This window comes from Theobroma umbraticum, unplaced genomic scaffold (assembly GCF_002168275.2).
Source record: "Theobroma umbraticum cultivar Fairchild unplaced genomic scaffold, ASM216827v3 scaffold_95.0, whole genome shotgun sequence".
In the NCBI taxonomy this organism is placed as follows: Eukaryota; Viridiplantae; Streptophyta; class Magnoliopsida; order Malvales; family Malvaceae; genus Theobroma; species Theobroma umbraticum.
The window spans coordinates 3,671,749-3,689,264 of NW_018397257.1; the positions used below are offsets into that span (position 1 = coordinate 3,671,749).

At 31.8% G+C, this 17,516-nt stretch overlaps 2 protein-coding genes across 2 annotated transcripts; both read left to right on the forward strand.

Moving 5' to 3' along the window:
* The first annotated feature begins 932 nt into the window (after positions 1-932).
* On the forward strand, positions 933-1,480 carry LOC149527433 (uncharacterized). Its single transcript, XM_089782895.1, has 2 exons — positions 933-1,132; positions 1,225-1,480. The coding sequence occupies exons 1-2, from the start codon at positions 933-935 to the stop codon at positions 1,478-1,480; spliced, it is 456 nt and encodes a 151-aa protein (XP_089639021.1).
* Positions 1,481-8,761: 7,281 nt separating this feature from the next.
* On the forward strand, positions 8,762-11,413 carry LOC110412637 (G-type lectin S-receptor-like serine/threonine-protein kinase LECRK3). Its single transcript, XM_021423227.1, has one exon. It carries the CDS (start codon positions 8,872-8,874, stop codon positions 11,269-11,271), a length of 2,400 nt encoding a protein of 799 aa, XP_021278902.1. The 5' UTR covers positions 8,762-8,871; the 3' UTR covers positions 11,272-11,413.
* The last annotated feature ends 6,103 nt before the right edge of the window (positions 11,414-17,516 follow it).

The window sequence follows — 17,516 nt, forward strand, 5'->3', positions numbered from 1 at the left end:
CCAGAGACTTTCATTGGTATGAAAGAAAACCGGTATCCCTAGAAAAGCCAGAACAAAAAGGTTCACACACTACTTACATAACCCAGCAGCATGCCCTCATCAATCAGAACCTCACAAAAAAACTATATCCTGCCTAAGATCAAAAACAACAGCAGGGAACAAGGAGGCTAAACAACAACGACATAATTCCTAGAAAACAACCCCAAATAGTAACAGCAAAACCCAAAGACCACAAAACAAAAATGATCCAAAAACAGAGAAGAGACTTCAAGAACCCTTGAAGCCCTTGATCATCAAAATCAAGATCCAATCGGAGTAAGAAAGTTGACAGCACTTTGACAGATCCGAGCGAAGAAGGATCAACATAATCAACTAGACACGCACCACTGGCAAAGGAACCAAGACACGGCTACATCTCCCTGGAGAACGGCATCACCACTTAATGAATTATATTTATTGCAAATAAAAAACTATGAGGATACTTTGAATATCATGAGCAACTGCTTGTCAATATAGGTGAATTCTACCTCGATAATTTTCATGGAGCTGAATCATGTTGAAATAATCATTAATCTGATATCCTGGTAGGAAGCTGCTAAGTTTGGTTAAAGAAGAAAAGTAACAGATTGGAGGGAAGCAAAACTGAAGATTGAAGATGATTCAAAAAACGTTCTCGTTCTTCTTTTTACCAAATTCTAGGGTTATAAAATAGGTTACTCTTGCGTCATTTTGTTTAGTCTATATTTTGTAAGCCTTTATATGCTCACATTAGTGTCGTTTAGCCATGTCTTTATTGTTGTCGTTTTTTTCATGTTCAAGATTGTTCAACAAACTGTTATTCTTTGTAAATTCGACATAGTATTAGAGCTTTCACTTTCAAGGGACTTGTGACTCGATTGTTACTATGAGTTTTATTTTCTTCTTAAAATCGTATGGCTACTGCCGGTTTCAGTGCTGCATCTCCTTCCATTTTCTTTGATGTGAATAACCTTTTCTGGGCTGTTAAGATGTGGTCATACATAAAGGCTTTCGATTGTTGGGATGCTATTGAGGCTAAAGAAGTTCTTGTGCAGAGGCATGCTAATCTTACATTGGCTCAAATCAAACAACATAACGAGGAAGTAGCTAAAAGGTACAAGGCTCTCATCTGTCTACAATCTGCTGCGTTAGAATCGATTTTTCTAAAATCATGAATTGTGAAGATCCTAAACTAGTGTGGGATAGTTTAAAAGAAGAATATCAGGGTGATGATCAAACCAAGGCTATGCAAGCACTGAATATTTCTAGACAATTTGAGCTTATGAGAATGGAGGAGGAAGAAAATATTCAAGAATATGCAGATAAACTGTTCAAGTTAGTAAATCATCTTTGGCAACTAGGAGAAGAAGTCAATGATAAGAAAATAGTGGATAAGATTTTAGTCAATGTTCCAAAGAGATTTAAAGGCAAAATGTCATCTTTGAAGATTCCAAAGATTTGACTAAGATCTCAATTAATGAGCTGATCAGTGCTCTATTTGTTCAAGAGCAAATGAGAGCTCTTAGGTGTGAAGGTCTTGTTGAAAATACTTTGGTTGCCAAAACCAAAGGTTTGAAGATCAATGGTGAAGGCTCAAAGAAGCATAAAAGTAGTAGAGTTGGTGATGACAAGCAGGGAAAAATGAAAAACAAGTATTCTCCAAGTCCTTATTATAAGAAAAGTAATCATACTCCTAAATATTATTAGTACAGGTCCAATGTGAAGTCTAGAGCCTATGATCAACTTGGTTATGTTGAAAAAATTTGTAAAGCTAAAAAGAAAAGTAACGAGAACAAGGCTATTGTGGCTGAGCAAACTTAAGAATTTGAAGATGTGTTATTCATGGCCATATTGGTGGAAGGGGGGGGGGGGGGGGGGGGGGGGAGATGGATTTTGATGAAAGAAGTGTATGGTTACTGGATAGTGGTTGTTCTAACCATCTCACAGCCAATAAAATGTTATTTTCAGATTTTGATTAAAGCTTTATAGCTCAAATCAAGATAGGATATGTAGTGTATTTAAAGATAGTTGGAAAAGGAATTATTCCTACCAACACTTTGTCAAGTATTAAATATATTTATGGTGTTTTCTTAGTACCTAAATCTGAGTAGAATTTATCAAGTGTTGGTCAATTGGCTAAGAAAAATTATGCATTATTATTTAAGGGTGAGTTATGCAATATATTTGATCTTACTTAAGCCAAGATATTAACTATTGAAATGAAAAATACTTGCTACCTTTTAAACTTAATGAAATTTGAGCTTAGAGCTTTGGTGAGTGAAGATGATGTTACTGACCTTTGGCATAAGAGATTTAGTCATGTCAATTATCATTCATTAAGAAAAATGTCTAATGTTGGTCTAGTTGATGGTTTACCTATTTTTAACAAACCTAATAAATTGTGTCAAGTCTATCAATTTGGGAAACAAAGTAGAAAACCATTTCCAAGCAGAAAAGTTGGAATGCTAAGTATAAACTTGAGCTTGTTCATATTGATTTGTGTGGACCTATGAAGACACCTTTATTAAGTCAAAGTATTATATAGTGTTCATTGATGATCTTACTAGATTCAACTGGGTTTATTTTATGAAGTAGAAGTCAAAAGCATTGGGTAAGTTTATTACTTTTGAAGCTTTGGCTGAAACTCAAGCTAATAGGAAAATTAAGACTTTAAGAATAAACAATGGCTCAAAGTATACATCTTTTGAATTTGAGAAGTTTTGGCTCAATTAGGTGTTGAGCATCAGTTAACTGTCACCTATACTCCTAATCAAAATGGAGTTTGAAAACGAAGGAATAGAAAACTAGTAGATAGGGCTAGATGTTTATTGTTCCAAAGTGTTATGTCAAGGGTATTTTTGGAAAAAATTGTTAACATCGTTAATTACATTTTGAATATGACCTATACAAGAGTATTAACGCTTAAAACTTCATATAAGATGTGGTATGAACCTAAACCAAGTGTTTCTCATTTTAAAACATTTGGTTGTGTGTGTTTTGCTAAAATACCAAATGAAAAAAAAGTCAAAGTTTGATTCAAAGTCAGTGTTAGCTATTCATATTGGCTATAGTGACGTATCTAAAGGATTCAAACTATATGACACTAAGTCAAAGAAGGCTCTTAGAAGTAGAGATGTTCAATTTAATGAAATGCAAAAATGGGACTAGAAAATGAAAATAATAAATGGTTTTGAAAATGTGTTTTTTGGAATTAATGAGTAGGTACAGTGTGAGGAACTTGATGATATTGATATAGAGGATGAAAGCTTGGCAGTTAGAGGGACAAGATAATTCTAGGAAATTTAGAACAGATGTAACTTGGCAATTGCAAACCCTACAACTTTTGTAAAAGCTCAATCAGATGCTAACTGGAGAGTAGTAATGGATGCAAAAATGGCCATGATTCAGAACAATGAAACCTAGGAATTGGTTGACAAGCCAAGTGATCAACATGTGATTGGTGTCAAGTGGATCTATAGGACAAAGTTGAATCTTGAAGGCACAATTGACAAGTACAAAGCCAGGTTAGTGGTTAAAAGGTATGCATAGACTCATGGTATTGATTTCTTTGAAACTTTTGCACCAATGGCTAGGCATGATACTATAAGATTGTTAACAGCTTTATCAACTAGAGAGGGATGGAAAATTTATCATTTGGATGTAAAATCAACTTTTTTAAATGGTATTTTGAAAAAAGATATTTATGTTACTCAACCTAAAAGGTATGTGTGCATGGGAGTTGAAAACAAAGTATGCAAGTTGGTTAAAGCTCTGTATAGACTTAAGCAGACTCTTAGAGTTTGGTATGAGAGAATTGATGGTTATTGAGAAGTTAAGGGTTCAATAGGAGTATTACTAAACCAACATTTTATATAAAAAGCTCTAATAGGTTAGTGAAGTTGATAGTTGCTTTATATGTGGAAGATTTGTTAATTACAAGGCCAAATGCTGAATGCTTGAAGGAATTTAAGTCATAAATGATGACTGCATTTGAGATGATAGATATGGGGTTAATGACTTATTTTCTTGGTATGGAGGTTCAACAAAATGAATATTAGATTGTTTTACATTAGTTGAAATATGCAACATATTTGTTAAAGAAGTTTAACATGAATGCATTCAAACTAGTTAACAATCCTCTTACTTTGAGTGATTAATTGAGTAAGCATGATGGTTCAGTAGATGCAAATGGGCCTATTTATAGAAGCATGATAAGATCATTGTTGTATTTGTTTGCAACAAGACCTAATATCATGTATGCTACAAGTTTTCCATCTAGATTCATGCAGACTCATTTTTTGATGCATTTCAAGGCTCCTAAAAGAGTGTTTAGGCATGTTAGAAGTACTATTGATTTTGGCCTGACATACATGAAGAAGAATAGTGGTGATCTTCAAGGATTCAGTGACAGTGATTGGGCTAATTCAATTGATGATTCTAAAAATACTGGTGGATTTTATTTTTCATTCGGCAAAGCAGTGTTTACTTGGAATTCGAAAAAATAGGAGGTTATTGCTTAGCCATCAACTAAAGCTAAATATTTAGCAACAATTGTAATTGCTAATCATTCTAGGTGGTTGAGGAAGATACTAATGGACCTTGAATTTACTCAAAAGAAAGGGATTGTGTTACATGTGGATAATCAATCTACTATAGCCATAGCCAAGAACCCCATTCATCACGGTCCTAAAAAACATATTAGAGTAAAATATCATTCATTGAGAGTAGCTGTGAAAGATCAAAAGGTTGATTTAAAATATTGTTCTAGTAATTTGCAAATTATAGATATATTCACGAAAGCTCTGAGTAAAGAGAGATTTGAATTTTTGCATTTTTGTCTGGAGTTTCATCAAATTAATGATTATAGGGATGTCTTGAAATAATCATTAATCTGGTATCCTAGTAGGAAGCTATTGAGTTTGGTTAAAGAAGGAAAGTAACAAAATGGAGGAAAGCAACAGTCAACTGAAAATTGAAGATGATTCAAAAAACATTGGTGTTCTTCTTTTTTCCAAATTCTAGGGCTATAAAATGGGTTATTCTTGTGTCATTTTGTTTAGTCTATATTTTTTAAGGCTTTAAATGATCACATTGTTAAGAATTTTGAGAATATGGTGCCCTGGAAAGCAGGTATATTCTCATGTTTAATTTTATTTAATTTATTTGTAATGAAAGTACATTTTGATAATAAGATGAAAAGTTTGTTTTAAGTAAGTAAGCATTTATTATCTAGTTATTAAGGTAGCATGATTTTGTTGAGATATTAAAATATATTTATATGAAGAGTCATACATAAGAAACATGTATTTTAATTAAATCTAAAAATTGCTCATAACCATATAATAAACTAGTCACTTTATTGTGTTAAGGCTATAGTGTCTAGATTACTTCCAATGAAATGAATGCGATTCACTTTAAAGGAATGATGAGTCTCAAATCATCTAAATGATTGATTTCGAGTAATAACAATATAGCATGAACTAGAATCATGTGAGAATCAAATTTAAGTTTAACCGTTACTTAAATCATAATTTCACATTTATGCATTTATTTATAGTAGAACTGAAATCCTGATGGATAGTGGACTCGTGTTTAATCTCTTTTTAACCTTTGATATATCATGAGCATGATCATCATGAAGCATTGATCTAGACTCCGTATTTTGAGATTATAATCAAAATGAACATCTGGGAATATATATCCAAATAATAGAGTTCATGGCATTAATATCATTTCTAGTAATTTCAAGAAGATTGGTGATTAATCTGAGCATAGTAGATTGATGAATAAGCTACTTATCACATCTGAATACTCAGAAGATTAGATTTAGAGTATTAAATCACTAATTGGATGAAATTTGAGACTAATGGACAAAATTGACATAAAGGGTCATTGTTTGGTTATGAGAGTTTACAATATAAGGTTTGCAATTGGATAACTAACAATTAATATCAAGCATTGAATTATTTTTTGTAATTATATTTAATCCAAGAGTGCAACCATGAATCAATGGTGGAGTGATCTCACAGTTAATAAGTTAGAATTATTTTTAATGAGATTAAGAATAATTCTAAGTTTATTAGAGTTTAGAATATCTATGTCCAAATAGATTCCATATTTAGCTTCGTGGCATTCAGCTTGTTTAAGTTGGAATACATATTTTATGCGATTAATTAAATTGTGTACAAAATGACAGCTTAAACATGTTTGTATTAATTTAGACAAGAAAACATGTTTAGTCTTATTTTAGATAAGAAAATATTTTTGTCTTAATTTAACACAAGAAAAATATATTTGTCTTAATCTAGACAAAAAAACATATTTATCTCAATTTAGATAAGATAACATATTTTTGTCTTAATTAAAGACAAAAGTTGTCTTAAATTAAGATAATACTAGGGGGATTATTGTAAAATGAATTCAAACATCTATGTTGATAAAAGAAGACTCCATGTTTGACTATTACTCTTTTATTATTATTAATTTTTTTAAATAAATATGGATAATAATAAAATAAAAGTTATTATTTAATAAGGAGTTTTATTTCATAAGAACTTTAAATGATAATTAAAGAATTAAATTATTTATTCTTTAATTCTAATTTTGATAATTATAGTGCTTGTTTGATGCTTCCATAACTCTAAATGGATAGTCAAGATTGATTTAAAGGTGTTTGATTTTAATTAAACTTTTAAAGAAAGAGTTTTAATCAAAAGAGAAGATATTGGAAAAAAAAAGAAATGTAAGTATTTTTCTTGAAAATGTTGTCAGCCATCAGTTCTCTTCACACCTTGTCTACTCAAGGTTCAAGTTAAAATTATTTTTGAAGAATAAGTAATAAACTTGTTTGGTCGAGAAATCAATCATTGTAGTGGTGATGCTTTAAAATAAGAATCTCAAAATAAAAATTACGTTTTTTTCTTACTTAATAAATTTTTAACTTTTAGGATGTGATTATGTTACTTACAATAAGAATGATATGCGTTTTCACTTGTGCAATTGGATTGCTTGCTTCTTTTATAAAAGAAATTTTTGAAATCTATACTTTACACAATCACATCAATCCACTTAGATCCAACTCCATCACACATTAGTATTGTTTTAGTCATGTCCTTAATTTTCCTTGTTATACGATCAACATTATTGTCATTTTGTTCATCTTCAAGATTGTTCAGCAGACTCTTGTTAGTCGTTAGACCTATACAGAAGTCAAGGATCATTGAGCTGCAATTGATTCTATTTTTTAGTTGCTTCTTAGACCTTGAGATTGGATCTAGCTCAATTAGTTAATTCTTTTTACAAATAGTTGTATAAAAACTAAAATGTAATAAGAATTAAGGGACTTTTTGATTCACTTTATTTTTTTTCTCTCAAATCTTCCTTTGGTCTTCATTTTGAAATATAATATTCTCTATAACTTGACAAATCATAAGCAGGCTATTTTAATATTTCCTGCTTTAAAGAGAACAAAGGTTTGATGAAGGAAAGAAAAATAGTGCACATTTTTGTGGAAAGTCTTGCACATTTTTTTGTACAAGATGTTTGAGTAATTGTAGTTTGATGCAATATGACAAAACATATGGAAGAAACCATTTGCAATTAGCGTTAATTAGTTTATTCTTTTTTTAATATATAGATCATAATCTCTCCTTAGTATTGTGAAAACTATTTTTTAACAAGTAAAATACCCTCACACTTTTAAGTTTTGATCGAAATTCATACAAGTTCATTAGTTTTCGAAATGAATAGTTAATACTAAAAGTGAAAACACCTTTAATAGAGATTATGAAAATACTAAAATATCTTTTTTTCTTTATTAATTTAAAAAATTATAATTATATTTTTTGTAAAAAAAATTTTAAAAAATAAGGAGCATCCTTCGATGCTCCTCAGTTCCACTTTCTTGGTGGTGCTCCCCTATGTTTTTAAATTAATAAAAAATTAATTAAAAATTAATAAAAATAATATAATAATTTTTAAAATTAATAAAAAATAAAATTTCATTTCAATATTGCCACGTTATCAAATTAACGGAAATAGTAACAATTGATTAATGGCTGAACTTATATGTTCGACGGAATATATTTTTTGAGATAGAGTGTTTGTTTCGAAAACTAATAAGCTCTTTTGAAATTTCAATTAAAACTTAAGAAGGTGAGTATTTTATTCTTTTTTAATTGAAGTATAGGTTAAAGTTAATATTGTTTTAACCTCGATGTGAGCGTGAGGACTGGAGTAAGTCGTGTTCCAGGCTAGTCCACCATTTCCATTTTCTGCAATTAGAAAATCCTGTAAGTGTCCTCTCCAAAGGTCCCACATGGAAGACTTTTAAATCTTAACGAAACCCCAGCTTTGTAATTAAATGGGATAAATCCTAAAAACATCATTTTGCATTTCGTCTATGATTCTTTTTTTGCTTGGAATATTTTCTCAAGAGCCAATGTTATATATTAATCCCCGTCCAACTGTTTGAGCACAGTAACTGACTCATTGTCAATGGTAGTTGTTCTCTGCATTTTCTCCAATTAATTCCCCCTAGAGACCGCTATTACTTGTTGTTGACCAGCTTTTCTTAGTCCATTAGGCACTGACATCTTAAACTACAGCCCTTGATCGAACTGCTTCATTATTTGATTTGATTTGATCGGGAAAAGGACCTTTGGCTCATTCATTGAAAAGTCTATCGTACATAAAGGTTTTGGTGGCCTTCAAACCTTTCCTTTTCCGGGGCTAGAAAGAAAGACTCACTGTAGGCTCCATAATTTGTTTATACTGATAGGCTACTTAGTTATTTCATATTAATGCTATCTATGTTATCTGTAATTGTGTGAATCCCGTCGATTCTATTTAGAAATGACTTTCTCTTTCCTTATATTTTGCATCATATTTTTGTGGCCAATTTCTGTTGCAGCTCAAATTGCTGGTAATATAAGTGTAGGCGCTTCTCTCCATGCAACTGAATACTCATCTCCATGGTTGTCTCCTTCTGGGGATTTTGCCTTTGGTTTTCGCCAAGTCAACAACAACAAAGATCTCTTCATGGTTGCCATCTGGTATAACAAAATACCAGAAAAAACCATAGTTTGGTCTGCCAATGGCGACAAGCCTGTCCCAAGGGGATCAAAACTTGAACTATTTTTGGATAGTGGGCTGTTACTTAATGGCCCACAAGGTGAAGTGTTGTGGAGTGCTCAGACCATCAACACTTCTTTTGTTGCCTACGGCTTTATGAATGATACTGGCAACTTTGTGCTTTTGAATGAGAATTTACTTGTCGTTTGGGAGAGCTTCAAGATTCCAACTGATACATTGTTACCAACTCAGATACTACAGATAAACGAGGTCCTTTCTTCTCATCACAAGGAGACTGATTTTTCAAGAGGAAGGTTCCAATTTCGTTTGCGTGAAGATGGAAACGTTGTGCTCACTCCCATAGATCTGCTGTCCAACAACACTTACGATCCATACTATACCACCAACACCGGTGATACAAGAAATTCAACAAATTCTGGTTACCAAGTTATCTTTGATGAAAGTGGCTACTTTTATGTACTGAGCAGAAATAATACAAAATTTTATCTCACTCCAGAAGAGAAAGTTCCTGCTGCAAACTCTTATCATAGAGCAACTCTCAATTTTGATGGAGTTTTTACCTTGACTTATCATCCAAAAAATTTTACCGGCAACCAAAGTTGGACTGTTATCAAGACAATTCCAGAAAATATTTGCAGGTCAATCTATGGAGAGATCGGAAGCGGGGCCTGTGGATACAACAACGTTTGTACACTCAAAAATGATAGCAGGCCAATGTGTAAATGTCCACCAAACTATTCTTTGCTTGATCCTGATGATGAGTACGGCAGCTGTAAACCAGATTTCATACTAGGCTGTCAAGCAGATGGCCTATGGTCCCAAGAAGATCTATATGATATGGAGGAGCTACCTAATACAGATTGGCCAACTTCTGATTATGAACTGTCAGAGCCTTTTACTGAAGGACAGTGCAGAGAATCTTGCTTGCAGGATTGCATGTGTGCTGTTTCCATTTTCAGAAATGGGGATAAATGTTGGAAGAAAAAGCTACCACTGTCGAATGGAAGAGTTGATAACCTCTTTTATGGGTTAAAGGCTTTTGTCAAGGTTTCGAGAGGTGATCAACCTCAACTTAATCCTCGTTCTCTGATACCGAAAAAGAATAGCCAACAAAAGAGTCAAAACAAATTGATAATTTTGTTGGCTGTGCTTCTGACAAGCTCAGTCATTGCTAGTTCATTGGGTTTCATATTCATTTACCGCAATAACCGCACAAGAGTTCATCGGGATACTGGTGTGGAGACAAACTTGCGCTGTTTCGCCTACAAGGAGCTCCAAGAAGCTACAAATGGATTCAAGCATGAGCTGGGACGGGGAGCTTTCGGTGTAGTCTACAAAGGAACAATGAGACAGGGGTCCTCTGTTCAGGTTGCAGTGAAGAAGTTAAATAATGTGGCACAAGATGGTGAGAAAGAATTTAGAACTGAAGTAAATGTTATTGGCCAAACCCATCACAAGAATCTTGTTCGACTACTTGGATTTTGTGAAGATGGGCCCCAAAGATTGTTGGTATATGAGTTCTTAAGCAATGGCACCTTAGCAAGCTTGCTTTTCGGTGAGTTTAAACCCAGTTGGAATCAAAGAGTCCAAATCGCTTTTGGCATAGCAAGAGGACTTTTGTACTTACACGAAGAGTGTAGTAATCAAATTATCCATTGTGATATAAAGCCTCAAAACATACTTTTAGACGAGTACTATAATGCTCGTATTTCAGACTTTGGCTTGGCTAAGCTTCTGTTCCTGGACCAGAGTCAAACCAGTACGGCCATTAGAGGAACAAAAGGATATGTTGCACCCGAATGGTTTAGGAACTTGCCCATCACAGTAAAAGTGGATGTCTACAGCTTTGGTGTCTTGCTGCTGGAGATCATTTGTTGCCGAAGAAGTGTAGACACAGATGCATCAGGGTCAGAGAAAATTATTTTAACTTATTGGGCTTATGACTGCTACCAAGACAGAACGTTAGATGCCCTTGTTGAAAATGACATGGAAGCTTTGGATGACAGAGAGAAGCTGGAGAGGTTGGTGACGATTGCCATTTGGTGCATACAAGAAGATCCTTCTTTACGTCCCACCATGAAGAAGGTGACTCAAATGCTTGAAGGAGTTCTTGAAGTTCCTATTCCACCATGTCCAACTCCATTTATCATGACCAACTAAAGGCCGCCAGATAGGATTTTTCTTTGCACAACATTTTGTCATCAAATTAGCGGTTTTTTTTTTTCAAAGTTTCCTTGTGTAAGTAATTTGCAGTGAACTTTATACCATCTTGTAGTTTTAGATAGTGTTGCCTTTTGTTATAAATTGCAATATGAAGTACTAAGATGTCTCTAATGTTTTTACATGTTATTAGTAACTATTTGATGAAACCCTAAAGTTTTAAATTGGGGGTGTTTCTTCCATATAATATGATGGTTGTCGGACATAATTTGTCTTAGTTTTTTCAAATAAAGTAGCATAATACAATTAGGATAGAATACAAACACAAACAATCAAGATCTTTTTCTTGCAGTTGCTTTCTTTCTCAGATCAGAAATTAGATTAGAAGGTGTAAGTTGCAGCATGATTCGGATTAGAAGTAAACTTCTCCAACTTGCAGTGGAAGTAACATTTTTAAGAATGGACAAGACTTCAGTTTCATACTCATTTTCCAAAAAAAAGAGACTTCATGGCACTAGTCTTTTTTTCCACCCTTTCCAGTACGTAGTCAGGTCCCTCAATTTTGTACAATATTTTCTTTCTTGTACTTTCAGATTCCTTAATTCAACTTTAAGTCAATGTCAACAAATGTGCTAGTTCTCCATAATGCAATATCATATGGATTATATTTTCAGAAGATAATGCTTTTTTTTTTTCATTTTCTCCTCACAAGAGTTAAATTGATAAATCTAGTCAGTTACCCTAATAAGAATTACTGCCATTCAGCCATGTGAATGGCTTTAATTAACTAACAAACAGAAAAAAATACTGGAAACGTTTCACGATGAAGGAGATTCTGTATGTTTATATATACACTAAAAAGCTATTGCATATCTTCCTTCTCTTACAGTTTGTTTCAAATTCTCTTTACCATCTTAGTCACTAGCCAAAGTGGTAAAAACTTTACACGGACACATAATGCAGGACTCTGTAAACATGGAAAGTTTCAATTGATGTTGAGGGTTTCTTATGAGAAGGAGAAAAGAAGTGTTGCAAATGAGTAAAATGATGCACTGGAGGCAGTAGAGGGGAAGATTGGAGTAATTTCTAAATCACAAAGTGCTGTGGCAAGTAGAAGATAATAGGTTAATAGTAGTGTAATGATTGGGTATAAGTGAAGAATAGGAGAGTGGTAGAATAACGTATTGCCAAAGTGGTAAAGTAAGACTAAGAATGAGTAGAGAATAGGTGAGTAGTAGAGTGAAGCTAAAAAGGACTAAGCAAAAAAGGGTTAGAGAGAGAATTTTTGAGTGGAAATAGTTGTATTAGCTTCAAAAATCTCTTCCAAAATGAAGTGTGAAGGCTCTATATATAATGTTAGAAGAGACAGTTACTTAAGAATGAGCTTTAATGCACATAATGAATTACATTACTGAAAAAAGCTTTAATGCATATAATGGACAACCGTTACTGAAACCCGTTATGTGGATATTAAAGTAGTGATTTTAGTACATATAATGAGTAATGGTTAGAAACTCAGTATGTACCATTGAAGTAATGGGTGTTTATGGCTATTAATAATGCAAGAGGTAGACCTCTTAACCATCTCAAATTTTAAACCACTGAGACAAACTCCTAAGAATATTCAAGGTGAAAGCAATCCAAGAACCTTGCTATTTGTTTCGGGTTATTTTCACTATTATCCGTGTAAAGTATTTGTTCTGTTTGTTCTAGTTGTTTCGTGTGTAGTAGTTGTTCGGTGTAAAGTTGTTATTTCACTTGTTCTAATTTTTCTCGTTATTCTCTGTATAGCAATTCTCAAAGGAATAATAAGTTAGTAATCAAAATCAACTATCTACATTTTGCCCCCTGCATAAGAACTCTTGTTTAAGTACTTCTTATGCATTAATTTAAGGAAACTTTATATTTTGTACTGTAATGCATTACCCTGAGTTGTAAAATTTTGTCCTATAACACCTTATACTATAACACTTCATGCTATAACACTTTACGCCGCAGAACCTTGTGATGTAACACTTTAGATATTAATGCCTTAAACAGTAACGCCTTAAATAGTAACACTTTAGATAGTAATATGCTATTGTCTTCTGTAATATTTCATGATAATATCTTCTATAATAATTGATTGATTTCGGAATAATATATTTTCCACGCATAAAATAAAAGAAGATTTTCAAGATAAAAGTTAATTGATTGTAAAAGGAAAATAAATGTTTTTCATAAAAACCTTGATTCTATGTCTTATAAATAACTGAGAGTAAAATTCTATCTTGTGTGTAATAGATAAAAACCTTGATTTTCTATGACCTATAAATAGTTGAGAGTAATAGAATATCTTGTGTGTGGTATCGTTTTACTACATGGTATTTCTTCTTTGTTTTTTTTGTTTATCATTGTTGTCCTATGCATGAAAATTTTTTTACTATAAAGGTCCATTTGGTGATTAAAATAAGGTACCTACAAGTACCTGACCCGATTATACCGAGTTAGGGTACTCAATAAACGGGTTCAGAATGGATTCGGGTAGTGATTTATAATATTATTGGGAAAATTATTTTTTTTCACACTCATCTTTTTTTTATTTGATTCAATTTTTTCCCCATGATTTATTAAATACCTGTTATAGTAATTTTAATCAAAATTAAAGTTTACATAAGTTGTTTTGCCAAATAGCTTATTTATAAAAAAGAGTTTATAAAAAATAAGTTTACCAAACAATTTTAAGTTAATTTTAAAAGCTATTATTTTTTATAAGAGCTTTATACTAGCTTTCAATATATATAAAAAAAAGCCAAGTCAAACATGTTTTAAGTAAATAAAAAATAGAAAAAAAATAAAATACAATTGCTCACCTAGCTAATTTAAGCTGTATAAAATTAAGCTCAAACACTTTTTTAAATCTAGAAGTGAAACACACTTGAAAAGAGAACTTTCTAACACTTCTAGGCTCTAATCTTGCTCTTGGATGGTTCCTTTTTGCATTTATAACATTTTGAAGCTTTTGAAATACTTGGAAAACAGTTTTTCGCTAGAAATAGTTTTGAAATAGAAATAACCATTATTTTGTCTTCTCGTAGCTATTTTCAAATTTGATGGCAATAGCTCTTTAATTGATTATAAGTGAGCATTAACTCATTAAAGCCTTTTTGTCTAGCAGTTTGGTTTATAGCATTAACCAGTTAAAAGGCACTTTAACCGATTAAAAACATTTGTCATTAGACTCCTTTAAACATTGTTTTTCATTAGCTTTCTTCTAATTGATTAATCGTCCCTTTAATTGATAGAAGCTTCTCTTTTTTCAACTTTAACTGATTAAAATAAACTTTACTAAATTAAAATATCTTCAAATTTGAATTCCTTCATTTCATGCCTTTCAATGGTCAATTTCATTTTGTATTTGAATTTTGGCACTTTTAAGTACTTCAAGTTTGAGCTTGAATCGATTAAATCCTTTGGTTAAGCGATTAACATGCTTTTAGTTTAAGTCTAGTACTTTTTTAATTAGTTAAGCCTTATGTTAACTAATTAACACTTTTCTGCCTCATTATAGTGTAATGCCTAGTTCTGCCTTAACTAATTAAAGATCCTTGTTAATCAATTAAAACCAATCTATCTTCATTAAAATCTTTCTTCTATGCTTATTTAACTAATTAACTGATCTTGAAATTGAACAAGCTTCTTGACTTGCTTTCAAATAACAAATAGGTTAAGGTATTTACACTTTCTCTTGCACATTTAAATAATGCACGAAAACATCAATGAATGAGGAATGTTTTTTTATTATCAAAAGCCCATGCAATCAATAAACTATCATGGTTGTCCAGCTTTAGTTGGTTGCCATGGCAGCTATCTCACCAAGCATGGCAATGAGCTAAAGTTTGTCTCTTTTATAAAAATATTTTTGGTTTATATATTTATCATTTATTTATTTGATTTTTTAATGGAATTGGAGGCTTTTGTGCTTGATGGACCCAAAGGCCCACTTAAAATCAATTTAGGCTTCTTTTAGCTTTAACCTAAAGGAAGATCAAATGAAAATTGGATCCCATAACAGCCTAATAAAGTAATAAAATTGAAATAAAGATATCATGCAAATAAAATGTTCGAACAAAAAGTGGTATCAATACTTTATACACATATTAGGCAATTATATTTGTACTGCTATGAATACACATATCAAATATGATAAGAGAAAAAAAATATCTTCTCTTATGTTTCAAATACGAAAGGAAAAGAATATTAATAGTCTATAACAAAATCACTCCCAAGGAAACAAGAATTCTTTTATTATCATTCAATGTGAATGCCTACGGAGGGTCAAAAATTTGGTATACCTTTATCTTGGTTATTATTAGTCTCTACTCAAATATTTGAAAAATTTCTATTGCCACATTACTTACAAGAATTAGCCTTCCTACTAAAACTATTCCTTCAATCTGTCGTTGATATTAATAAACTGTTATATCATATTAATTAATGTGGCAATGTTGATGCAATTCAATCTTTTTATTAGTAGATAGAACAACCTTAAGAAAAGACAAAGGCTTCATAAAAACATGTAATCTTAAAGACTAGTAATATATTATGCATAAAATGCAAGCTACGAGTATCCTAAGTACTAAAAAAAATTCATCAACTTTTTTTCCTATCATTTTCTCAACTTCAAGCATTTCTAAGATGCTACCTTCCATTTCCATGCACTAATCTATAGTTGAATGAGAAATGCAGTGCGATTGAGTCCTGCTCCCTCTCCCTGAAAAATAAAGTTGAATCCCTGACAACTAATTTGTTTCCTACTACTCATCCATGTATTACCTTTTGCCAAAGTTTTAATAGTTGATAATCACTATTTTTTTGAAAGGTTTCATGTATACAAAAAAGTCTATAGTATCCAACTCATAGCTAAACACCAATTAGAGTTTCACAATTAGAATGTAGCAAGCAGGGAATTAAAGAGGTGAATTCCACGACTAAAATTGTTGACCAATAACAATCAATTGTTTGTTTAGTAAACTTGTACGAATAATAATTAATTAGGAACTTGATCCTTTTGTTTGTCTAAGAAGATTTTTAAGTAAGAAGTTATCCTATTCATTGGCAATTTTGTACAGAGCCTTAACAAAGTTTTACTTCTACTTTTGATAAATAAAAATTGAAAAGGAAAGAACAAGAGAGTAAAAACCAAAAAGGTAGCTTCAAAATTGATCTTGTAATGCTCTAGCAAGTGACATTTAAGTTTGGATAAACTTTGGAAAAGCTTAAAAACTTTCAAAAACAAATCACTAACCCTGTTCCTTTTCTCTTTCCATGTCAAATGAGAAGATGTGTTTGCAAGGCTTAGGGATGTAAAAGTTTATATCAACTTAAGCACATGATTTAATTCATCCAGTTTCTATTTTCTTTCATCTAAACTAGAAACTACAGCTTTTCATAATTATAAACCAGAGTGATTGTGTGAGGCCCTAGATTTTTATATAGGGGTAGAACCATAAATTTCCTTAGTGAACTTAGGAGATTTTTTGTTAGAAATAGTTAGTAAAATTTTCTTGAAAAACTCGTATTTTAAAAGGTCTTAAGTTGATTGTAACAAAAGAGAGAAAAATAGAATCAATAAAGATGAGTTTTGGCAAGGAAAATGTGCTCCGTTGCAAAAGTATTGATACCCAAGGAAGAGATATCGATACATAGTGATGAAAATGCTTTAGGAAGCAATCTATGTGAAAAATATCAATACTTCAAAAGGAAGTATCGATACTTAGTGTTTAGAATGCCTTAGGAAAGCATTTTGTGGGAAAAGCATCGATGCCTGACTTATATGTATTGATAATTACGGTGTAGAGTCAAAGGCGGAAGGAGAAGGGTGGTGGAGGTGGTGTCTGCCACCCTTCAATTTTTAAATTTTTTTTTATTTTTATGTATATAAAAGTCATAATATATAACTTCATCACCCTTAAACAAATTAGAAGAATTGATTTGGAGTAGTGGTAAGGTACATAAGTTAAATTTTGAATGCCAAGGTTCAATCTTTTCTAACCTAAATTTTAGAATTATTTTTCTTTTCTTTTTTCCCCTTTTTTCCTTAGCTCAAATTTTGAAATAACTTCTCTTTTTGTTTCCTTAACTCATCTTTTGATCCTAAAGATGGATTTAATGATTCAAGAATGATGACATTTGCAAGCTTGCTCAAAAGTTCTATCTTGATAACTTCAATCATCAAGAAATATTGCATATGAAATATGAATTGT